The sequence below is a fragment of the Dreissena polymorpha genome, chromosome 7 (assembly GCF_020536995.1).
Source record: "Dreissena polymorpha isolate Duluth1 chromosome 7, UMN_Dpol_1.0, whole genome shotgun sequence".
Lineage (NCBI taxonomy): Eukaryota > Metazoa > Mollusca > Bivalvia > Myida > Dreissenidae > Dreissena > Dreissena polymorpha.
Window position 1 is genome coordinate 78,822,538 of NC_068361.1, and position 25,927 is coordinate 78,848,464.

The 25,927-nt window shown below is 36.7% G+C and overlaps 3 protein-coding genes across 23 annotated transcripts in view; 1 reads left to right on the forward strand and 2 right to left on the reverse strand.

The window, feature by feature from the left end:
• Window positions 1–25,927, forward strand: part of LOC127836946 (prestalk protein-like) — an 88,408-nt gene that overhangs the window by 51,502 nt on the left and 10,979 nt on the right. For 10 of the 12 annotated variants that reach the window (XM_052363604.1, XM_052363598.1, XM_052363601.1 and 7 more), the window contains one exon: window positions 17,084–17,425. The exons of 1 other annotated variant lie outside the window; for it this stretch is intronic. In XM_052363604.1, coding sequence (XP_052219564.1) covers window positions 17,084–17,425 — 342 coding nt within the window. Of the gene's footprint in view, window positions 1–15,829; window positions 17,426–25,927 lie in introns of all 12 variants that reach the window. One more of the 12 variants, XM_052363606.1, reaches the window with a different exon arrangement.
• The window catches only part of LOC127836947 (uncharacterized), a 71,121-nt gene that overhangs the window by 41,953 nt on the left and 3,241 nt on the right, over window positions 1–25,927 (reverse strand). For 2 of the 10 annotated variants that reach the window (XM_052363617.1, XM_052363611.1), the window contains exon 5: window positions 25,718–25,831. The exons of 5 other annotated variants lie outside the window; for them this stretch is intronic. In XM_052363617.1, coding sequence (XP_052219577.1) covers window positions 25,718–25,831 — 114 coding nt within the window. Of the gene's footprint in view, window positions 1–19,584; window positions 24,598–25,717; window positions 25,832–25,927 lie in introns of those variants that run through there. 3 more of the 10 variants (XR_008029013.1, XR_008029012.1, XM_052363610.1) reach the window with 3 other exon arrangements.
• On the reverse strand, window positions 583–9,982 carry LOC127836949 (uncharacterized). The gene is made up of 6 exons (XM_052363619.1): window positions 9,792–9,982; window positions 9,346–9,472; window positions 8,367–8,498; window positions 7,517–7,622; window positions 6,716–6,829; window positions 583–5,595 (listed from the first exon to the last, which is right to left on the reverse strand). Exons 1-5 carry the CDS (start codon window positions 9,846–9,848, stop codon window positions 6,784–6,786), a joined length of 468 nt encoding a protein of 155 aa, XP_052219579.1. The 5' UTR covers window positions 9,849–9,982; the 3' UTR covers window positions 583–5,595; window positions 6,716–6,783.

Genomic DNA, 25,927 nt, shown 5'->3' on the forward strand with positions numbered 1-25,927 from the left:
GACTCGTTATGACCAAACTACAGCTGAAAAATATCAACACATTTCAATGCATGGTTAAACAAATTTATTAATGGTATATAGCTTATCGTCAAAATAAGCTTTTATACGGCGCACTTTCGGTCACTTAATTAGGCTTCATGCTTGTCCGTTAAGTGTCGTCCCAGATTAGCCTGTGCATTCCGCAAAGGCTTATAACGGACCAAACTGTCCACTTTTATGGCGTTTTTTGTAACGTAAGCCTCTTCTTGACTAAAATCTGGTTGAGGCGAAAGGTGTCGTCGCTGATTAGCCTGTGTGGACTGCACAGGCTAATATTGGACGACATTTTGCGCACATGCATTAAGTTTGTCCATTAAGTTAAATCTCACCGAATTCGTAACTTTCACAGCCAAAAATCATCCCATATCATATCTGTGTAAAGTATGATAGGCCATTTTGGCTTTCAATACGCGAGTTATTAAAGACCTTGCAAGACAGATACTGCAACGTTCGTCCGATTTCAATGTACAATCTCGGAAATAAAAGCACAAACTCTGCCTCTTTAGTTGACAAGAGACGAAAAGAAAAGGAACAAGAATATAATAAAACATCTCAATTTTGTATTCTGTTTTCCATGTATAAAATGTGCCGTTCAATTCACAACAGAAATTGAACAGGTGTCAAAGATATCGTGATTATATTTAACACATTCTAAAAGCATTTGAGCCTCGTTCTGGAAAAACAGGGCTTAAAGCATGTGCCCGGAATTCCCAGAGCAGGGTTTATTTATAATAATGTAAATGGCACAAAATCATCTACAACGTATAACTTTAACAGAGAAAGAAAGTAGGTAAATAATATACATATTTTGCAGATCGAAACAATAAGGCAACATTTGTCCTGAATTGCTTGTCTGATTGTAAGGCAACAACCCATTTGATTAATATCTATATCTATAAAGCAAGAACAATGACACTAAACAATACAATAAAATTCTCGTGAAAATACAAGGTAAATGTAGATATTTGTAAATTCCGAGACACATTTTGACAGATTGTGTGTTTAAAATGTATACATAAATTTCAACATATATTTAAACATGACAATCTCAATACAAATATACAACATTGAACAAATAACTTTTTGATAGATGGCTCAGGAGGAATGATGGTAAAAACACAAGGGTAACACAAGTAGGGGAATGTTAAAGGGTAACACAAGTGGGAGAATGTTAAAGGGTGACACAAGTGGGAGACTACTGTGGGAACATGTTAAAGGGTAACACAAGTGCAGGCATGTTAAAGGGTAACACAAGTGCAGACATGTTAAAGGGTAACACAAGTGGGGGCATGTTAAAGTACATATCAGTGGGTAAATGACAGGTACTTGATTAATTGTACAACTAAAGAAGTAACTGTTGATAACTTTTTAACTTCGGAATGATTTGAAGCCCTGAGTTTATTTGTTTATTCAACAACATACCTTCTAACATGTATTAATTTAAAGGCTGCATTGTATATACAATTAAACAAACCAATACACTATACCTGAATATCAAACTGTGAAATAATAACAACAGATCTAAAAAGTGTCAAAACACCTATAAATAACAAACTTAGCCATTTAAGCAGACAAATAAGACTTCATATAATGGTATTCATTAATATTTTCTAATATAAAAAATAATATGTAAGGGTTATAGGTAAGGTATTGCATAGGTATGGTACAAGTTAACCAGAAATAAAATAAGCTTTTTCATGCCATGCCATTTTCACAAATCAACAACAATTCTTATAACAAGACCACAATATGATATGTCTTCGTTTGAAAGAGTTATTTATTACAAATGACAATCCTAGAGTTTAACTAGAGAAATTAGATTTTTAATTTGATTCAATGTATATCTTTTAATAGATTGTAAAAAGCATATACCAGTAAATATATATTAAAACAAATACTTCAGTTAACACAAATAAAGTACAACAATATTTGATGAATGCCCATTCATAGGCAAAATCATACGTATAGATGCATCTAACACATATAACAATCATACATATAGATGCATCTAACACATATAACAATCATACATATAGATGTATCTAACACATATAACAATCAAACATATAGATGCATCTAACACATATAACAATCATACATATAGATGCATCTAACACATATAACAATCATACATATAGATGCATCTAACACATATAACAATCATACATATAGATGCATCTAACTCATATAACAATCATACATATAGATGCATCTAACACATATAACAATCATACATATAGATGCATCTAACACATATAACAATCATACATATTGTAATGACCCACCCCCACACCCATTATATGCTTAAATGCTTTATTGTTTACTGTTATACTTACGTGGAATGCAGTTTCCAAAGTTATACTACTAATGATTATGATGATGATGATGATAATTGCACTTACCTTGTTATTCGTGTAAGGCTTGCAATGTCCATTGTTTACATCCTTTTAACACAATAATCCATTTCATTTCCATGACTTATTCCGTAATACCACGAATTATTAACTGCACTAACAGAACTATTAGTATTATGTGTATTGTTTCCATTTCGATCCTGTTGTTTATTGACAAGCCATATTTATGCATTATTATGTAAATGTTATGCATAAATCTGACCTGTCATGGCCGCTATGACACAGAATTTGCCAGCATCATTGTGGATTCTGACGGATTCTGTTGGATGATTCCCGAGCTGTCAGAATCCTATTGGTTTATTGTTATTATGCTGGCAGGCTGTCATATGGTCATTGGTCAGTTAAGGTCACGTGGGCACTTTCCAGAAAGTATATAAGGGCGCTAGAATTTGAATTTGACAGCACAACTTCCATCTTGGTAGCTCCACTTGTCTGGGCAGTAAAGTGAGTAAAAACATCTTGGGTAACTAAAAATAACTTGTAACGTGTTTCCGAGAAAGTGTCCACCAAACTTGTCTAATTTTGCAATAACATATTAAACCTACTAAATAAATATATTATTTAAACTGCCGCCAGTCTTGTTGTAAGAATATAACTCACAAAGAAAACGAATAAACCCATCCTGACGGACGCCACAATATAGATGCATCTAACACATATAACAAGACGTAAATGAAGATGATAACAGAGTTGATACTTACTGAGTAGCTTCCTACTTATCTTTGAAAAAGTGCAACCTTGTTATAGTGAAGTTAAATCTAACAAGTAAAAAGGATATCTAGATGCTTAAATGAAAAGTCCCATTAAATAACGGCTGTGCTTCCATTCATTAGGGGTGGTATTCAAAAGACATCTTAAGTAATTTCTTAAATAATTTCACTTAAGGTCAAAATTACAATGTTTTGTATTTCTTTACTTAATGAGGAAATACATCATTTTTTGGTATTCCTAAAATAACATTGACATAATGAAGTTATTTTCATGTAAATTTTGATGCCAAACAATTGCAATATGAAATGAAACACTTAAAAATTTATCCCACTTTAAGGATAAGAATACAATTTAACTTAAGATGCTTCTGGAATACGACCCCTGAGCATTTAAATAAATGAACAGCCCTCTGGGAAATTGTATGTGCCTAAAGGGTCGATCCAGATTAGCTTGTGCAGCCCTTACAGGCTAATCTGGGAAGACACTTTTTGCCTAGACTTTATTTTTGTTAAGAAGAGACTACCTTTTATTTTCTTTCCAATTTAACAGAAAGTGTCGTCCCTGATTATCCTGTGCAGACCCCAGGGGCTAATCTGGGACCACACATTACACAATGCATTAAGCCCTGTTTTGCCAAAAGAAGGGCTAGAACAATGTTCCAAGTGTGTATAAGAGGAAAACCTTATTCATTGAAAAACCAGGCTTAACATCTGGTTTTAAATTGTAAATCTGAGGCACAGAAATCAAAATTTGCACAAGCCATGTACAGATAAGTTTTCAATAGAGCTTTCTCACTTTTCCTATATGCAGGCTTGTAAATTGTTGCTCTCAAATAAGAATATTATCAGCACTCAGAGTAAACAGGACTTTATGCATTTGTGTAAAGTGTTGTCACAGATTAGCCTGTGGAGTGCTGACTGCATAGGCTCATCTGGGACAACTCTTCACGCACACTCGGAAAGCCCAGTTTTTTCACAGAGAAGGCCATATAGGAATTAAGGCTTGCTTAGTCGCACCATGAATTTGCATGATTGCAATATACTTTGAAGGTATGCAAACACTTAAAAAACAAAGTAAAACCGACACATATAACAATAAAAGCTATCACCAAACATATAAAATAAAAATCCATATAAATAACAAATGATTCTAACTAAATTTTCATGATCTGAAACTAGTACAATAGCCAATATAGTAAAGCAACAAATGAACGTGGAACAAATTTAACATTGTTTACAAAACCCTTTCACAACTACTTGTAAAAAAATATTTTTAATAATTAATACCTAGAACATGATGAAACATGGCAAATAATATTATGAATTGTGACATATAAAAAGCTGTCCAGCAGCATTTTTACTAAAAACAACACAATTAAATCTTTTAATTAAAATTATTAAAATAATAAATAAACTAAAGCAATACCCTTGACAAATGGCTATATTATTCTCCAATTGCATAGTTTAACCACGAGTCATTGTCATTTCTAGGAAATTGTACTTATTTAATCAGTATTGGTGTTAGTTTGAATTTGTACTTTTTATAATGTCTAACTTCACTAACCTTTGGGTGAGAAGGAACACAATGGAATGTATATTTGCACTTTGAGGTAATACATGGCATATAAAGCTTTTGCTAGATGGAAACTTGTTATTAACACTCAAAAGTAAATCTGGTATTTGTTGTGCAGCACTCTATCAAAAGAGCGAGAGCACAGCAAAGGATTAATAAAATTGCTCCAAAAATGTGTTAAAAAAACCATAATAATGTTGCATAAAAATTGTATTATTAAACAACAAAGAATTTTCTGACTGCGTACTTAAACAAGAATGAGTATATTATATAAATACAAGTCAAAATATAGAACAAATTGCGCCCTAAAAGTTGCCGTAATTTCTCTATGATGTATTTCAAGTTCTTTGACATTTTTGGTGGAAATATTATATTAGTTTGCCCATATGCATGTATAATTTTGTATTAATATAAATAATTAAAAAAATACCATTTAATGCATAGAAAATACAAAATACATATGAGCCGCACTCTGGGGAAACAATGTTTGATGCATGTGCGTAAAGTGTCATCCCAGATTAGAGAAGACACTTTCCACTTCAATTGTATTTTTTGCTAAAAAGGAGTTTCTTTTTCAGTGCATGCTGGAAGCGCTGTATGTGAAGGCTAATCAGGGATGACACTTTACGCACATGCATGAAGCCCCATTTTACCATAACTCGGCTCATTTGGAACGCTATAGTTTAGTTTCTTAAATAAATGAGATCACAACTCATTATCACAGACAGAAAGTGCGGTCTTTCCAGCACATTCCGACAAACCACAAATACATGAGACGATTCCTCTCTGTTTGATTCTGAAGCCCAAAGGCATCTGTATCTGGATTCTCTGGGCTCCATGTTAAAGCTTCCTCATGTCCCTGAAAAAGGACACAAACAAACAATATTAAAGTCAAGTAAAAAATAAATGTCATTGAAAAGTTATTAAGCCTTTAACACTCTGATTCACACTTTGATGCAAGTTTAGTCACTTAAAAATCAAAATAAATTTAAGACCTTGTTCACTAGTCTAAGTTTTTAAGGCTTCATTTCCAACCCTAAGATACTGATGAGCAGCAAACAGCATAAAACCTGAACAGGCTGCATGTGACTTTCAGACTTTTCTGGTTTTTATGCTGCAGGTTTCATACAGCCATTTATACTTGGCATCTGAGCCGGGAAGGGTTAAGTGACTGTGGCTATGCTTTATTCAAAGGTGTTGTAAAATAACAATGATATTTTTATGACATTTACTTACATCAAATTCAGAGAAAACAAAGCTAACCTCATTTTACCAAAATGGTACATTTGCACTTTTTTCTGGTTAGGTTTAATTGACTTTTTGTTCTTTTCACTAAGTAAAAACAAATTAAAGCATGTTAGAATCTACCGGTAAATAAATTTAACAGAATTATATTGATTATACCGGTATTTATGAATATATACCATACTAATTCTATGTTTTTGTATACTGTATGTTTGAAGACAACTCAAAATGTACCCAAATAAATAGAACATTCTGATTATTCTTTTTTATATTTGTCTACATACTATGAGACAAGCTGGGTAATATAGATATGCTGTATTTAAACCTTCTCATTAAAGCACAATTACATCAAAAGCAGCTTTCTAAGACACTCTTGGGCCTGTTTCCTGGGTAAAACCAGTACATGTCTTAAGAGAAGACTTTGAGAACGCTTGAAGAGCCTGGCTTAAACATAAGACCCCTGACCGCTAGGCAGGGGACACCATATCAACACGCCACTTTGACCTCATACAAATGAGCTGTGCTCTATGAAAACGGGGCTTAATGCATGTGGGTAAAGTGTCACCCCAATTAGCCTGTGTAGTCCACACACCCTAAACAGGGACAATACTTCCTGCTTTAATGTATTTTTTTCTTTAAAGGAAGTCACTTCTAAACGAAATTCCAGGCAAGGCAAAAAGTGATGTCCCTGATAAGCCTGACTACGACCTCTTACAAATACAAGTGCGACTTACAATGGCAGGAGGGATGAGCCTGCGACAGCCGCCCCTGTTGTAGTGTTCCAGGTAGGCCTCCCTCAAGGTCACCTTCTGGGAGGCGTGCAGGCACTGGGTGCACAACGCACACCGCTGAAAGTAACATGTGGGAATACACATTTTAGCAATGACACTGATGCAAGCAAATATGACATTCCAAAACTTGGATATATTATACTGAATTGTTACCTCGATCTTTAACTTTGGTACCTAATTCTTAAGCCTCACAATCCGCCTCATCATGCTGATAGCTAATGCAGTCATTGAAAAACCATCCATGGTGGACAAAATAATGCTTGGGGCTAATATTTCCAGATGGGCACACTGGGTACATTGATACAGACTGAGCGCTGCCACTGATGATTACAGATTGTAATTCTTAATAATAGGATCATAGGACACACCGCTTAAAGCAAGATGCAGACATGAATCTTTGAAACTATGATGCTGGTACAGAGTGCACAACAATGGGAGAAATGGGAAAACAAAAAATAGGGGGCTAAGCCATCACACAGACACCAGTTGTCCACATTTCTGAACTTTCTGTATCCACTAGCCCAATCCATTTTGCCGTCACAATGAACAGCCGTTTCAGTTAGCCCTTAGGTCATTATGAAAGCTTTCTCGTGGTGGCTATCCCAATACAGATTAACAAAGGTGTCAATCCCATCCAACTTCAACCTAATTGCTTAAGGAATCTTTATGCAAATGCATTATGCCCAGATTTCCCAGAGCAAGGCTCAAATCTCCCAAATCTCTGTAACCATGACATCTACTCACCAGATCACCACATCCCTGTTTGCCGGCACATTCTGGCGTAGAACACCACTCTGAGAACACCGTGATCTCCTGGTCAGACGCCAGCATCTCATCTGTGTCAGCATCGCTGTCAAAACAGACAGGCAACTCTGGGAAAACAAGGCTTATTTTGTTGCTACGAGCAGGTCTATCCTCTATACCCAAGCTAATTATTGGGTTGCTGAATATGATCCCCAAGGCCATAAGACTGTCTCAACGGTAAATGTGCACATAAAACTCCATAAAAAAAATTTGGCACACATTATACATTTTAAAAGGCATTTATTAGGTAATGGCAGACACAAGCATACTATAACAAATCAAGGTAAAATCAAGGTGAATGTCACTGCGGTGTAGTGTATATGGTGTTCGCAAACGACGGGGAGTTCACAGGTTTGTTCCGTACTGTAGAAGCATTCATTAGATCTCCCATATAGACACTAATTACTGGCTCTACCCAGAAAACAGACTTGAGAGCATGTCAATAACCTAAGGCTTTGAATGCAATTTAGCTAAAAATAAAAAGGATTAAACTAAGGTGAAAAAACATGAGCGGCGCTCTGTGAAAAGGGGGTTTAATGCATGTGCGTATAGTGTCTTCCCAGATTAGCCTGTGCAGTCTGCACAGGCTAATCACGGACAACACGTTCAGCTATTATGATATTTTTCTTTTAAAGAAAGTCTCTCTATCCCTAAAATCTATTTAAGACAGAAAGTGTTGTTCCTGATTAGCCTGTGCACTTGAGGGACGACACTTTACGCACATGCATTAAACTCCCTTTTCACAGAGCACTGCTCCTACTTTTTTGATAGATATAACTAATGGCTATACCTAAACGTTTGAAAACTGATTGTAGACCATGGAAGCTATCCGGGACACTCGTAGAACATTGCAGATGACGTGCTGGTACAAGCGTTTGTTTCCCATAAAATGATTGGTGGACAGGTTGGGAGACATGTTCACCTAACAACAGAGCAAAAACAAACTTTGAAAAACATGTTATGATGTCATCTTGTTCTACACTCTGAATACTAATGATAGTCTTCTGATACGAGCCTCGCTATGGCAATCTGAGCTTAATACAAATGCATAAAGTGTCATCTCAGATTAGCCTGTGCATTCCATACAAGCTTATCAGAGACGACACTTTCCGCCTAAACTAGATTTTTGTTGTGGTGTCACTTCCTTCAAACAAAAAAATCCAGAAGAGCGTTACGTGTTGTCTGTGATTAGCTGTGTGGACTGCACACGTTGATCTGGGACCACATTTTCATGCGCATGAATTAAGCCCTATTATCACAGAATGAAGCTCATTTTGTATTTTACATAGTTGTCTGGACTGTGAAAGTTCATCTGTACAATTATTACATTGACACCCTTAATTTGTCAATAATTTCATTATTAGTTTTGTAATTTGAACTGTTGACCTCGTATAATTCTAAAACCTTAACAGGCATCTTTGCAAGTAAATTTTTCCACAAAAAAAACATTCTTCGAACATTTTTACTTTATTGTTAAAAAAAGATCCACAAGATGGCATAATAAATGGTCAAAATACACACACCAGCTTTTAGCTATGCACTGAACAATTTTACGTCCTCCCAGGCATTTACAAGTAACGGAGATAAAACGACATCAAAATGGATAAACACACACACACCCAACCCACAAACACATCTTTAAGGGCAAACAAATCAAGACTGGAAAAATGCTCCAAACAACGATCGAATAGAATTACCGGTATATCCGTGTTTGATTAAGCGCTGATCAACTGCAGATATAAACCCATCATGCACTCTTTCTAACCTACCTTGCTTTTGTGGCAACATCGTGCACTTTGGAGCTAAACGGCGGCGACCCATCAACGGCATGCCATACAGGTGTTGTAGAGCCCTTTTGTTGTACGCGGCGCTAACAAGGTACTTCCAGGCGATGTCCTTGCATAAAAGAGCAATCAAGGTAAGAATTGATGTGGTCACCGAAGTGGATAATGCCGTTTATGTAGCTTCGCAAGCATGCCCACTTTAATCCACACTCTGGTAAAGTTATCAACTTTTCAACACAAGACACCATGATGTACAGCACTGGTTCAGCCCAAAGGACAGGAAGGACTCTCAATCACCCTTAGGTTTTGTACACAATCAAGATAATTGAACGAACATTAAACTACAGCTTAAGTAAATAAATGACTTTCTATATGTCTAGATCCATTGTGTTTGCATAAAATCTTGTTTAAAAGTGATCTTCCCTGCGTACCTCAGTGACTGCAGAGCGAGCCTTACAGTCGATGCCGTATCTCTGGACGAGTTGCATAGCGAAAGAGATGGCCTCGATGTAGTATCGGTTGTTGTCCCACCCACACTCAATCAGACCGGCGGATGAGAGAAATTAATGGGCTCTCGTCAACTTTTGAATTCGAAAAAAAGTCGTTGGAACAACCTGGGCTCCGATTTTTGAAATATTCCCAGTTTTGTATTACCGTAACAAGCGTTCCGTGCAGAAATGTTCATTGTACAAGATGGTGTGCGTTATACATTGATACAACGCTATTCTGACTGCTAATTTGCGAAAAGTTCATTGTGAAATCGTAAATATCCATTATTGGCGCCATGCTTGTTGTTGTTGTACTCTTTTGAAAGGGCTGTTGTCGACATACCGAATATCGGTTACGAGGGGCATTTGATGGCACTGATTTTTGAGAAGAGCAAAGATATAAGCCAAGTGATTTAGTACGTTGTTATTTATGTATTTATACTATGTATGTGATATGTTGACATGTTAATTTGCTAGGTGTGTGAGCAAAGTAATGTAATTGCGGATTTGTGCCAGTAAAGTGAAAGTGAAAGGGGCAAGTTAAAAGTTGCGAATGGAAAGTAGACGTGGATGTGGAAAGTAGTTCCAAGCGGCGTTCGTATTGTGTTTTGAATGCTTTGTTAATGAGCGGTGATGATACGCGCAAGAAATGCGTGAATGTATGTTGTGTGCACGTGAATGTATGTTGTGTGCACTTGTGAAACGTTGCGTATGTGTTTGTTGTGGGCATGCGCGTATGGCTGGTTAATTGTGCTAATTTACAGCACTGTGTACACACCGTTCTTACTGACAGTAACGTAGTGACGTCACCATCTATGTATAGATTGAATTTCCGGAAATAATCGATGCATCACGATTGGCTCTTTTATTATATTATCGTGAAAAAAGACTACGATATTTGCTTCATGTGGTGATTGTCGAAAGTAGTGCCTATTTGTAAAACGTTCTCTTTCTCTCCTGGATGAAAAGCCATTTTTCGATCGCGCCCATTCCTTAAGTGGTTATCAACTGTTTCCCAAGTGTGTCTGCAACATGTATTTCATTGGCAGCGACGTTGACAGACCAGCGTTTGTGGTGCATTTATTGAAGTAAAGGGATTTTGTCGAAATCTCACTGCCGAATCCCCGAGTTCGCTCGCTTGCATTTGGGCGAATGGGATTTTCTTAGAAGCTGCGTGATATACGTTTTTGATTGCATCTTTCGGAATAAGATATTAATCTTTTAAACTGATAATAGCCTTGCACATTCTGATGCAAAGAAAAGCCATAAACGTCGGCCGTTCCATATTTGGGAATTAAAGGCAGTGTCAACTAAGTAATAACTGCGTAAATATAATCTTGACCAGTCAGGCAACCCCAAATCATATATTGACCGAAGCCGCATACAGTTTGAGGCTGCCTGGCTGGTCACTATTATGCCGCTGGACCCGACTTGAGTTTTGTACCGAACATTTTGTCCTGTGTATCAATTAGTGTATAATCAACGATTTTAATAGCAATCAATGCCGGTTGCTCCTTTAAAGTGATATTATGGGCATCTAACAGTGTATAGGTGACTATCGCAACCGTTGTTTATTTCTGGTGTTTTCACTTCATACACATGTATATTTGTTAATGCAGCATCAACATACTAAAACAACATCCCAGAAAGAGAAAAATAATGCATTTAAATATCAACCGTACTTTCGTTTTGACAACTGACGACATAAATGATTTGATGTACGATGTCAATCTCAATTTAGTTTTAGTGCAGATCCGTTCATACGACACAAAGACACTATTTTGTTTTACGGATCATTTCGGCTTAGAGGACTGGGTGAGTCATGTAAAATATCGAATATAATTTATATACTTTTTTTATAAACAACTGGTAGCAAGATTAGTTGCAGATACTTGGTCTGCTTCCACATTTTAACTAACTCTTTTGACCAGTTAATTCTTTTCAGCTCAATTCATCAGTGAAAAAATGCCCATAATATCACTTTAAAGAACACACTGATAATGTCGTCGTCAGAGATTCGAAACTAACGACCGCGTTGTAGAACATCGGGCCAAGACTAACCCATGGAAACCATTCGGCAAACCTATTTTGCTTTTCGAGTTGAAATTCGAAACACCTGCATTAGATATGAGTCGCATAATGGGGAAAAAACGGGTTTATTGCATGTGCGTAAAGCGTCGTCCCAGATTAGCGTGTGCAAGCCATGTTTTCCTATCATGCGACCCTCGCATATATCTTTATATCAGCTGTCAAGAAATCATTATCAGTAAGTGCTGCATCAGCACAATTCATTTGAAAGACAAAATCAGCCTCGCTCTGGGAAAACACATGTGCACATCCTTTCAGCGCCGTTGTTGGTATACACGCTTCTCACCAAGGTGATCCGGGTTCAAGCCCAGACTCATTTTTTGGCATGCTGCGAGTGATTTAGTTTCTTAACTAAATTGTATACGTTTGTTTTATAATGCAGAAAGGTTGGATAGAATTAAGAACATGATATTGAAGCGATGTACGCGGAATGTTATGTCCGTAACATTTAAAACATAAATAAATAATTTATTTATTTAAAAAAACTCAGCGTTGAAATAAAATAAAGAGATGTTTATGTCTATATGCCTTTGACCACGCTGATCACGAATTCGTTGGAATTTTAAAGATATCTAAAGCCGTTCAAGAGTTATCAATATTAAAACAAAACGTCAAAAAATACATATGTATCTTAAAAGAAACAACGAATGTTTTTAATAAAACATAAACAGTTTATAGTGTTGTTTAAAAGTTTGAAAACAAAATTGAAAACAAAATATAAAAAAAAGTTATAATCAATAAATGTTTTGCATTAAGCACCCTTTTCTTATGCCGTCCTATTTACGTGCACAGATGAAATACGCTCGCTCGATAGCTCGTTCGCTCCATCGAAATCAAACAATAAGATAGTGAAATCTCTATGAATTTGTGTTGCTGAATACGAATCCGGTGTTAATTTTAATTTTAATTTTTAATTAGTTGAAGAACTATTGAGTTTAAATGGTGCATTTCGATAAGAATGCAGCACCCTTTTAACAGAAGCGCAAAACCCAGTACACCTTACATTCCAATGAAATAAAACAATAAGATAGTCCAAACTATGTGATTTTGTCTTCCTTAATCCGAATCCGGTGCTACTTTTCCGATATCTGGACCCATTAAAGAATTTTTTATGTTAAATGGTGCCGCTTGACTGATTGGTGGTTAAGTCTAACCATTATATTTAAGCATTTGTTGTATTTTGAACTACGGAAAATAATACATTTCATTACATCTAATCGCTGCATTCAAGATTTGAGAGTTATTTATCTCACTAACACGGATGATCATTTTGATAAATGAATGGATGAATAAGATAAATTAATGAATGAATGGATGGATGGATGGATAGATGAATAGATAAACAAGACAATGTGAATATAAACAATTGTTAAGCTTCCAATACAAAGCACAGGGAGAATCCAGGGACGCATTTCCAGTAGTTTCGATACGCTCATTATAATGCCTTAATGGTAAAGAATACATTTTAAATAGATGCATATCAATCACTCATTTAGTCAGTCAGTCAATCGTTCAGTCAGTCACTCACTCACTCCTTCACTCAATCACTCCCTCACTCAGTCAGTCACTCAATCACAAAGTCACTCACTCAGTCAATCAGTCATTTAGTTTCGCGGATCAAGATTTTGGAAAAAATTTATTTCACAGTGTCGTCCCTGATTCGCGATGCGAACTGCACAGGCTTATCGGGAACGCCACTTTACGCACATGAATTAAGCCCCGTTCCCGGTTTATAGCACGTTTACTTCTTATTAATTCAATTCGTAAACCCATTGGTAAGATATGTTATGAATCGGGGTTCAAAATCTCGATTTCATCTTATATTGCATAAATGAGGTTAATATTAATATTTTGGCAAGTTTTTAATAATAAGATACATTAATTATAAAGTTTGGTATACGTGAGCATGACGTTAAACAATATGCAGCCATTTTGAAAGTGATTTGGTTTTTTACCTGAACAATCAACACTATTGTGGACTAAACTACTAGTAAACAAAAGGCAGATACACGTAGGAAGAATAAGTGTACCTTTTCCGACAATATCCTGCTAAAACAAAGCATTTTCGATACGACGCAATTGTAACAAGTATACAGTATCATTTTTTCGGACGGGAATAATTCCGTACAATGTACAACATAATATACGGAAATGTACATTGCCGTGCTGACCAAAGAGAGCATCACTGTATTCAACTTGAACATGGTTCTGATATATTCACTGAGATGATTATTATCAACGCTCTACCCGTGTATCCGCGATAACGTTTGTTAATATAAATGTCTAAGGCATTGGCTTTAAATATTTACAGAAAACTGCAAACGGACCACGGTCATTATGTTAGCTTATGTACGATTGGACGATTTTGCAACGTCACGACGTCATTTGACGTCATTGGCGTCATTGACGTTACTGCCATAAGAAACGCATTAAGCAATACAAGAGAACGAACGCAACGACACATCGAGAAATATTTAAATAAACGCAAATGTACGATATAGCATTGAATCAAGAGACGCGCAATTTATTCCAGCTTACCCCAGTTGGAAGGTATTTCGTATCTCAAGGGGGTTATCCAGCTTTCGTGAACGACGTGATTATGCCCATGATAGCGAAACTTGCAGTCGAACTTCACGAAGCCCGAGTAGCATGCAGTGAGATGTACCCAATAGTTCGACGGCGAGTGCAGAACTACGTACTCGAAGAGGCTACAAAAGAAGGATTTCTATGCGCCAGGCCGCGTCGCAGAATAAGGCGTACGTTTTATCGTAGATCTTTGATTAAATGTTATATAATTCCGCTTTTACACTTCAAATACAATGCAAATTTATCGTCTTAATCGATGTTCATTTGATATCATTTCATAAAGTATTTTAAAAATGAATATCCTTATTTCATGTCTCTATGAGGCCCCGAAAATCATCTTTAGTTCTTAATTCTAAATTGTATTGCACTGATGCAAGTTTGTTCGTGTCCTCTTTACCAGATAATGTTTTGAATGGGAAGTAACGACTTACTCACCGTTTGTTAAAGTCCTATAACTTCGTTATTTCGAAAACCGTTAATCCGAATTTCTGATTATTTCGAAGTAATGCTTTGTGAATTGTGTCTTTCGTTAGTTAACTAGAAAATTTAATGCTTAAGTCGAACTCCGGTTTTCCTTATTATCGCGTTTCCAAACCCGGTCCTATCTCGAGTTATCATGGCTCGATTGCTCATTCTCGGCATTGGTATTACTTAAAACTACCCCGAATACTCATAATTATACTGCAAAGAACCCAGTGTATGGAACATAAACTAAAAAGTACCCCGGAGTACGGCCGGGTGCTTCTAAACGTATTTTCCATACACGGTGTTCAATTTAAGAGAACCAGATGTACTTCAAAGTAGTGCCTGAGTCGACAACAACCAATGGAGAGTTAAAAGGCGGCTTAATTTTCAAATGAAAAAAAATCATGTTTTTCCTCTGTTTTCTACAATTATTTTTACATATTATAACTCGTCCAGTTCCAAGTCTAGTTTCACACCTTTTGATACAAACAAACGCCTTCCTCTTGATTTCACAGATCAGAACAGAAAAGAACAGGGCTGCACAGATGACAAGGGCTGCGCAGATGGCAAAAGCTGCGCAGATTACAAAGGCTGCACAGATGACAAAGGCTGTGTAGATTACAAAGGCAGCGCAAATGACAAGGGCTGCACTAATGACAAGGGCTGCGAAGATGACAAAAGCCGCACAGATGACAAAGGCTGCGCAGATGACAAAGACTTCGCAGATGACAAGGGCTCCACATATGACACGGGCTGCGCAGATGAAAATGGCTGCGCAGATGACAATGGCTGCGCAGAAGACAAAAGCTGCGCAAATGACAAAGGCTCTGCAGATGACAAAGGCAGCGCAGATGACAAGGCATGCACAGATGACAAAGGCTGTGCAGATGACAAAGGCTGCGCAGATGAAAAAGGCTGCGCAGATGACAAAGGCTGCGCAGATGACAAGGGTCTCAGAGATGACAAGGGATGCACAGATAACACGGGTTGCGCAGATGACAAAGGCTACGCAGATGACAAAGGCTGCGAATATGACAAAGGCTGTGCAGATGAAAAAGGCTGCGCAGATGACAATAGCAGTGCAGATGACAAAGGCTGCGCATTTGACAAAGGCGGTGCAGATGACAGTGCAGATGACAAAGGCTGCGCAGTCGACAAAGGCAGTGTAGATGACAAAGGCTGTGCAGATGACAAAGGCTGCGCAGATGACAAATGCAGTAAAGATGACAATGGCTACGCAGATGACAAAGGCTGCGCAAAAGAAAAAGGCAGTGTAGATGACAAAGGCTGTGCAGATGACAAAGGAAGTGCAGATGACAACGCATGCACAGATGACACAGACTGTGCAGATGACAAAGGCTGCGCAGATGATAAAGGCTGTGCAGATGACAATGGCTGCGCAGTTGACACGGGCGGCACAGATGACAATGGCTGTGCATATGACAAAGACTGTGCAGACGACAAAGGCTACGCAGATGACAATGGCTACGCAGATGACAAAGGCTGCGAATATGACAAAGGCTGCGAAGATGACAAAGGCTGCGAAGATGACAAAGGCTTCGAAGATGGCAAAAACTGTGCAGATGACAAAGGCTGCGCAGATGACAATTGCTGCACAGATAACACGGGCTGCGCAGATGACAAAGGCTACGCAGATGACAAAGGCTGCGAAGATGACAAATACTGCGCAGATGACAAAGTCTGCGCAGATGACGATGGTAGTGCAGATGACAAAGGCTGCGCAGATGACAAAGGCTGCGCAGATGACAAAGCATGTGCAGATGGCAAAGGCTGTGCAGATGACAAAGGCTGCGCAGATGACAAAGGCTGCGCAGATGACAAAGGCTGCGCAGATGACAAAGGCAGTGCAGATGACAGCGCATGCACAGATTGCAAAGGCTGTGCAGATGACAAAGGCTGCGCAGATGATAAAAGCTGCGCAGATGACAATGACTGCGCAGATGATACGGGCTGCGCAGATGACAAAGGCAGTGCAGATGACAAAGACTGCGCAGATGACAAAGGCTACGAAGATGACAAAGGCTGTGCAGATGACAAAGGCTGCGCAGATGACAAAGGCTGCGCAGATGACAAAGGCTGCGCAGAAGACAAAGGCTGCGCAAATGACAAAGGCTGTGCAGATGGCAAAGTCTGTGCATATGACAAAGGCTGCGCAGATGACAAAGGCTGCGCAGATGACAAAGGCTGCGCAGATGACAAAGGCAGAGCAGATGACAACGCATGCACAGATGACAAAGGCTGTGCAGATGACAAAGGCTGCGCAGATGATAAAGGCTGCGCAGATGACAATGACTGCGCAGATGATATGGGTTGCGCAGATGACAATGGCTGCGCATATGACAAAGACTGCGCAGATGACAAAGGCTACGCAGATGACAAAGGCTGCGAAGATGACAAAGGCTGTGCAGATGACAAAGGCTGTGAATATGACAAAGGCTTTGCAGAAGACAAAGGATGCGCATATGACAAAGGCTGTGCAGATGGCAAAGGCTGTGTATATGACAAAGGCTGCGCTGATGACAAAGGATGTGCAGTTGACAAAGGCTGCGCAGATGACAAAGGCAGTGCAGATGACAAGGGTCTCGCATATGACAAAGGCTGCGCAGATGACAATGGCTGCAATGATGATGACAACGGGATTGAGGATTGCGTGCTCCTGGGTGATGACAAGAACCGCTCTGACGAAAAGTACCTGCAGTCATATAAGGAAGACGCCAATAGTGGCTTAGCAAAGAAGAAGGCGTCGGGCACAGGACGGCAACTCCTAAAACGAATCCATGGAGTATTAAGACGATTGTGTTGCATTCAGAAAATCAAAGACTAACTTGACAAAAAAATTGTTCTCTTCCATTTATTATATAGTTATTTCATTTGAATAAAGTTTGATCAACATAATTATCTTCATAAAATTTTTGATATTATTTAATTAACCAAATTTGAATTATGTGCAACCATGCAAGTGAATTTACATGAATCGCAGAAACACAGGTTTGTTCCTTCGAAATGTAATTCATGTTATAAGTCTTCGATGTTAAAATACAAAAAATTACACAACAATACCAACAGCCTATTGCCGTCGTAATAAACCCGCCTGTATTTTTTAATTTAACTTAATATTTTCGGTCTTATGATGACATGTACCGGTAAACGTGCTTACAAAGGAACCGAAACCATATAAATACTTCTTTGCCAGTTAATTGAAATACTAGCATACTCGTTGTTTAATTTATTCTTTATTTAATCGCTTGCCAATGTGAGATATAGGTGGTGATGTTCAGATTAATTGACGTTTCTTAACCTCAGATCAGTACATAACCGATTGATTGATTCATAGACGGAAAAAGGGTGTATACTGCGTATTTTTATATGTGATGTCGGATTTTTAGCTTTCTATACCCGTTATTAACTTCTAAACAAATTCATACAAATTGACATTGCTGTAAAACGTGAATGCAGTAAAGCTGTATTAAATGCGTTGACTTCGTTTAGGTAGAATAGTTGTGATTAGCGCTAATTGTTAACAACTTCATTACCCACAGTGCGAGTGTGTTTTTGAGTGGTGTTTTTGCAGATAATACAGCCATCACAGGGCCGTACGCAGGAAATGTTTGACTGGGGGAGCCCAACAAGGGAGGGTGCAGCAGGGATCTCCGCTCCCGAATTTTAAAATTGTTGAATTCGGTATTTTTCAATGTGAATTTTAATGCTTAAAATATTTTGTGATATAAATTTATGGAATATAACAAGTAGATGTATTGTAAAGTGATCAAACAAGATTCAAAGCGACTGAAACGTTGTACAATTCATTTTCGCATCGCTATGAGTGTGTTTATTTGGCAATATTCTGCATGTTTCTCGATAAGCTGTAATGATTCAAGTAATATCAATTAATTGTCGGATATGTGTTTACGTCAGTGTCGTTATTGTACATGTGCATAACTTAATTGTACAAGTGAGTAGAAAGTTGTTGTTCAATTCCTATTTCAAATACCATGACTCGTTATGACCAAACTACAGCTGAAAAATATCAACACATTTCAATGCATGGTTAAACAAATTTATTAATGGTATATAGCTTATCGTCAAAATAAGCTTTTATACGGCGCACTTTCGGTCACTTAATTAGGCTTCATGCTTGTCCGTTAAGTGTCGTCCCAGATTAGCCTGTGCATTCCGCAAAGGCTTATAACGGACCAAACTGTCCACTTTTATGGCGTTTTTTGTAACGTAAGCCTCTTCTTGACTAAAATCTGGTTGAGGCGAAAGGTGTCGTCGCTGATTAGCCTGTGTGGACTGCACAGGCTAATATTGGACGACATTTTGCGCACATGCATTAAGTTTGTCCATTAAGTTAAATCTCACCGAATTCGTAACTTTCACAGCCAAAAATCATCCCATATCATATCTGTGTAAAGTATGATAGGCCATTTTGGCTTTCAATACGCGAGTTATTAAAGACCTTGCAAGACAGATACTGCAACGTTCGTCCGATTTCAATGTACAATCTCGGAAATAAAAGCACAAACTCTGCCTCTTTAGTTGACAAGAGACGAAAAGAAAAGGAACAAGAATATAATAAAACATCTCAATTTTGTATTCTGTTTTCCATGTATAAAATGTGCCGTTCAATTCACAACAGAAATTGAACAGGTGTCAAAGATATCGTGATTATATTTAACACATTCTAAAAGCATTTGAGCCTCGTTCTGGAAAAACAGGGCTTAAAGCATGTGCCCGGAATTCCCAGAGCAGGGTTTATTTATAATAATGTAAATGGCACAAAATCATCTACAACGTATAACTTTAACAGAGAAAGAAAGTAGGTAAATAATATACATATTTTGCAGATCGAAACAATAAGGCAACATTTGTCCTGAATTGCTTGTCTGATTGTAAGGCAACAACCCATTTGATTAATATCTATATCTATAAAGCAAGAACAATGACACTAAACAATACAATAAAATTCTCGTGAAAATACAAGGTAAATGTAGATATTTGTAAATTCCGAGACACATTTTGACAGATTGTGTGTTTAAAATGTATACATAAATTTCAACATATATTTAAACATGACAATCTCAATACAAATATACAACATTGAACAAATAACTTTTTGATAGATGGCTCAGGAGGAATGATGGTAAAAACACAAGGGTAACACAAGTAGGGGAATGTTAAAGGGTAACACAAGTGGGAGAATGTTAAAGGGTGACACAAGTGGGAGACTACTGTGGGAACATGTTAAAGGGTAACACAAGTGCAGGCATGTTAAAGGGTAACACAAGTGCAGACATGTTAAAGGGTAACACAAGTGGGGGCATGTTAAAGTACATATCAGTGGGTAAATGACAGGTACTTGATTAATTGTACAACTAAAGAAGTAACTGTTGATAACTTTTTAACTTCGGAATGATTTGAAGCCCTGAGTTTATTTGTTTATTCAACAACATACCTTCTAACATGTATTAATTTAAAGGCTGCATTGTATATACAATTAAACAAACCAATACACTATACCTGAATATCAAACTGTGAAATAATAACAACAGATCTAAAAAGTGTCAAAACACCTATAAATAACAAACTTAGCCATTTAAGCAGACAAATAAGACTTCATATAATGGTATTCATTAATATTTTCTAATATAAAAAATAATATGTAAGGGTTATAGGTAAGGTATTGCATAGGTATGGTACAAGTTAACCAGAAATAAAATAAGCTTTTTCATGCCATGCCATTTTCACAAATCAACAACAATTCTTATAACAAGACCACAATATGATATGTCTTCGTTTGAAAGAGTTATTTATTACAAATGACAATCCTAGAGTTTAACTAGAGAAATTAGATTTTTAATTTGATTCAATGTATATCTTTTAATAGATTGTAAAAAGCATATACCAGTAAATATATATTAAAACAAATACTTCAGTTAACACAAATAAAGTACAACAATATTTGATGAATGCCCATTCATAGGCAAAATCATACGTATAGATGCATCTAACACATATAACAATCATACATATAGATGCATCTAACACATATAACAATCATACATATAGATGTATCTAACACATATAACAATCAAACATATAGATGCATCTAACACATATAACAATCATACATATAGATGCATCTAACACATATAACAATCATACATATAGATGCATCTAACACATATAACAATCATACATATAGATGCATCTAACTCATATAACAATCATACATATAGATGCATCTAACACATATAACAATCATACATATAGATGCATCTAACACATATAACAATCATACATATTGTAATGACCCACCCCCACACCCATTATATGCTTAAATGCTTTATTGTTTACTGTTATACTTACGTGGAATGCAGTTTCCAAAGTTATACTACTAATGATTATGATGATGATGATGATAATTGCACTTACCTTGTTATTCGTGTAAGGCTTGCAATGTCCATTGTTTACATCCTTTTAACACAATAATCCATTTCATTTCCATGACTTATTCCGTAATACCACGAATTATTAACTGCACTAACAGAACTATTAGTATTATGTGTATTGTTTCCATTTCGATCCTGTTGTTTATTGACAAGCCATATTTATGCATTATTATGTAAATGTTATGCATAAATCTGACCTGTCATGGCCGCTATGACACAGAATTTGCCAGCATCATTGTGGATTCTGACGGATTCTGTTGGATGATTCCCGAGCTGTCAGAATCCTATTGGTTTATTGTTATTATGCTGGCAGGCTGTCATATGGTCATTGGTCAGTTAAGGTCACGTGGGCACTTTCCAGAAAGTATATAAGGGCGCTAGAATTTGAATTTGACAGCACAACTTCCATCTTGGTAGCTCCACTTGTCTGGGCAGTAAAGTGAGTAAAAACATCTTGGGTAACTAAAAATAACTTGTAACGTGTTTCCGAGAAAGTGTCCACCAAACTTGTCTAATTTTGCAATAACATATTAAACCTACTAAATAAATATATTATTTAAACTGCCGCCAGTCTTGTTGTAAGAATATAACTCACAAAGAAAACGAATAAACCCATCCTGACGGACGCCACAATATAGATGCATCTAACACATATAACAAGACGTAAATGAAGATGATAACAGAGTTGATACTTACTGAGTAGCTTCCTACTTATCTTTGAAAAAGTGCAACCTTGTTATAGTGAAGTTAAATCTAACAAGTAAAAAGGATATCTAGATGCTTAAATGAAAAGTCCCATTAAATAACGGCTGTGCTTCCATTCATTAGGGGTGGTATTCAAAAGACATCTTAAGTAATTTCTTAAATAATTTCACTTAAGGTCAAAATTACAATGTTTTGTATTTCTTTACTTAATGAGGAAATACATCATTTTTTGGTATTCCTAAAATAACATTGACATAATGAAGTTATTTTCATGTAAATTTTGATGCCAAACAATTGCAATATGAAATGAAACACTTAAAAATTTATCCCACTTTAAGGATAAGAATACAATTTAACTTAAGATGCTTCTGGAATACGACCCCTGAGCATTTAAATAAATGAACAGCCCTCTGGGAAATTGTATGTGCCTAAAGGGTCGATCCAGATTAGCTTGTGCAGCCCTTACAGGCTAATCTGGGAAGACACTTTTTGCCTAGACTTTATTTTTGTTAAGAAGAGACTACCTTTTATTTTCTTTCCAATTTAACAGAAAGTGTCGTCCCTGATTATCCTGTGCAGACCCCAGGGGCTAATCTGGGACCACACATTACACAATGCATTAAGCCCTGTTTTGCCAAAAGAAGGGCTAGAACAATGTTCCAAGTGTGTATAAGAGGAAAACCTTATTCATTGAAAAACCAGGCTTAACATCTGGTTTTAAATTGTAAATCTGAGGCACAGAAATCAAAATTTGCACAAGCCATGTACAGATAAGTTTTCAATAGAGCTTTCTCACTTTTCCTATATGCAGGCTTGTAAATTGTTGCTCTCAAATAAGAATATTATCAGCACTCAGAGTAAACAGGACTTTATGCATTTGTGTAAAGTGTTGTCACAGATTAGCCTGTGGAGTGCTGACTGCATAGGCTCATCTGGGACAACTCTTCACGCACACTCGGAAAGCCCAGTTTTTTCACAGAGAAGGCCATATAGGAATTAAGGCTTGCTTAGTCGCACCATGAATTTGCATGATTGCAATATACTTTGAAGGTATGCAAACACTTAAAAAACAAAGTAAAACCGACACATATAACAATAAAAGCTATCACCAAACATATAAAATAAAAATCCATATAAATAACAAATGATTCTAACTAAATTTTCATGATCTGAAACTAGTACAATAGCCAATATAGTAAAGCAACAAATGAACGTGGAACAAATTTAACATTGTTTACAAAACCCTTTCACAACTACTTGTAAAAAAATATTTTTAATAATTAATACCTAGAACATGATGAAACATGGCAAATAATATTATGAATTGTGACATATAAAAAGCTGTCCAGCAGCATTTTTACTAAAAACAACACAATTAAATCTTTTAATTAAAATTATTAAAATAATAAATAAACTAAAGCAATACCCTTGACAAATGGCTATATTATTCTCCAATTGCATAGTTTAACCACGAGTCATTGTCATTTCTAGGAAATTGTACTTATTTAATCAGTATTGGTGTTAGTTTGAATTTGTACTTTTTATAATGTCTAACTTCACTAACCTTTGGGTGAGAAGGAACACAATGGAATGTATATTTGCACTTTGAGGTAATACATGGCATATAAAGCTTTTGCTAGATGGAAACTTGTTATTAACACTCAAAAGTAAATCTGGTATTTGTTGTGCAGCACTCTATCAAAAGAGCGAGAGCACAGCAAAGGATTAATAAAATTGCTCCAAAAATGTGTTAAAAAAACCATAATAATGTTGCATAAAAATTGTATTATTAAACAACAAAGAATTTTCTGACTGCGTACTTAAACAAGAATGAGTATATTATATAAATACAAGTCAAAATATAGAACAAATTGCGCCCTAAAAGTTGCCGTAATTTCTCTATGATGTATTTCAAGTTCTTTGACATTTTTGGTGGAAATATTATATTAGTTTGCCCATATGCATGTATAATTTTGTATTAATATAAATAATTAAAAAAATACCATTTAATGCATAGAAAATACAAAATACATATGAGCCGCACTCTGGGGAAACAATGTTTGATGCATGTGCGTAAAGTGTCATCCCAGATTAGAGAAGACACTTTCCACTTCAATTGTATTTTTTGCTAAAAAGGAGTTTCTTTTTCAGTGCATGCTGGAAGCGCTGTATGTGAAGGCTAATCAGGGATGACACTTTACGCACATGCATGAAGCCCCATTTTACCATAACTCGGCTCATTTGGAACGCTATAGTTTAGTTTCTTAAATAAATGAGATCACAACTCATTATCACAGACAGAAAGTGCGGTCTTTCCAGCACATTCCGACAAACCACAAATACATGAGACGATTCCTCTCTGTTTGATTCTGAAGCCCAAAGGCATCTGTATCTGGATTCTCTGGGCTCCATGTTAAAGCTTCCTCATGTCCCTGAAAAAGGACACAAACAAACAATATTAAAGTCAAGTAAAAAATAAATGTCATTGAAAAGTTATTAAGCCTTTAACACTCTGATTCACACTTTGATGCAAGTTTAGTCACTTAAAAATCAAAATAAATTTAAGACCTTGTTCACTAGTCTAAGTTTTTAAGGCTTCATTTCCAACCCTAAGATACTGATGAGCAGCAAACAGCATAAAACCTGAACAGGCTGCATGTGACTTTCAGACTTTTCTGGTTTTTATGCTGCAGGTTTCATACAGCCATTTATACTTGGCATCTGAGCCGGGAAGGGTTAAGTGACTGTGGCTATGCTTTATTCAAAGGTGTTGTAAAATAACAATGATATTTTTATGACATTTACTTACATCAAATTCAGAGAAAACAAAGCTAACCTCATTTTACCAAAATGGTACATTTGCACTTTTTTCTGGTTAGGTTTAATTGACTTTTTGTTCTTTTCACTAAGTAAAAACAAATTAAAGCATGTTAGAATCTACCGGTAAATAAATTTAACAGAATTATATTGATTATACCGGTATTTATGAATATATACCATACTAATTCTATGTTTTTGTATACTGTATGTTTGAAGACAACTCAAAATGTACCCAAATAAATAGAACATTCTGATTATTCTTTTTTATATTTGTCTACATACTATGAGACAAGCTGGGTAATATAGATATGCTGTATTTAAACCTTCTCATTAAAGCACAATTACATCAAAAGCAGCTTTCTAAGACACTCTTGGGCCTGTTTCCTGGGTAAAACCAGTACATGTCTTAAGAGAAGACTTTGAGAACGCTTGAAGAGCCTGGCTTAAACATAAGACCCCTGACCGCTAGGCAGGGGACACCATATCAACACGCCACTTTGACCTCATACAAATGAGCTGTGCTCTATGAAAACGGGGCTTAATGCATGTGGGTAAAGTGTCACCCCAATTAGCCTGTGTAGTCCACACACCCTAAACAGGGACAATACTTCCTGCTTTAATGTATTTTTTTCTTTAAAGGAAGTCACTTCTAAACGAAATTCCAGGCAAGGCAAAAAGTGATGTCCCTGATAAGCCTGACTACGACCTCTTACAAATACAAGTGCGACTTACAATGGCAGGAGGGATGAGCCTGCGACAGCCGCCCCTGTTGTAGTGTTCCAGGTAGGCCTCCCTCAAGGTCACCTTCTGGGAGGCGTGCAGGCACTGGGTGCACAACGCACACCGCTGAAAGTAACATGTGGGAATACACATTTTAGCAATGACACTGATGCAAGCAAATATGACATTCCAAAACTTGGATATATTATACTGAATTGTTAC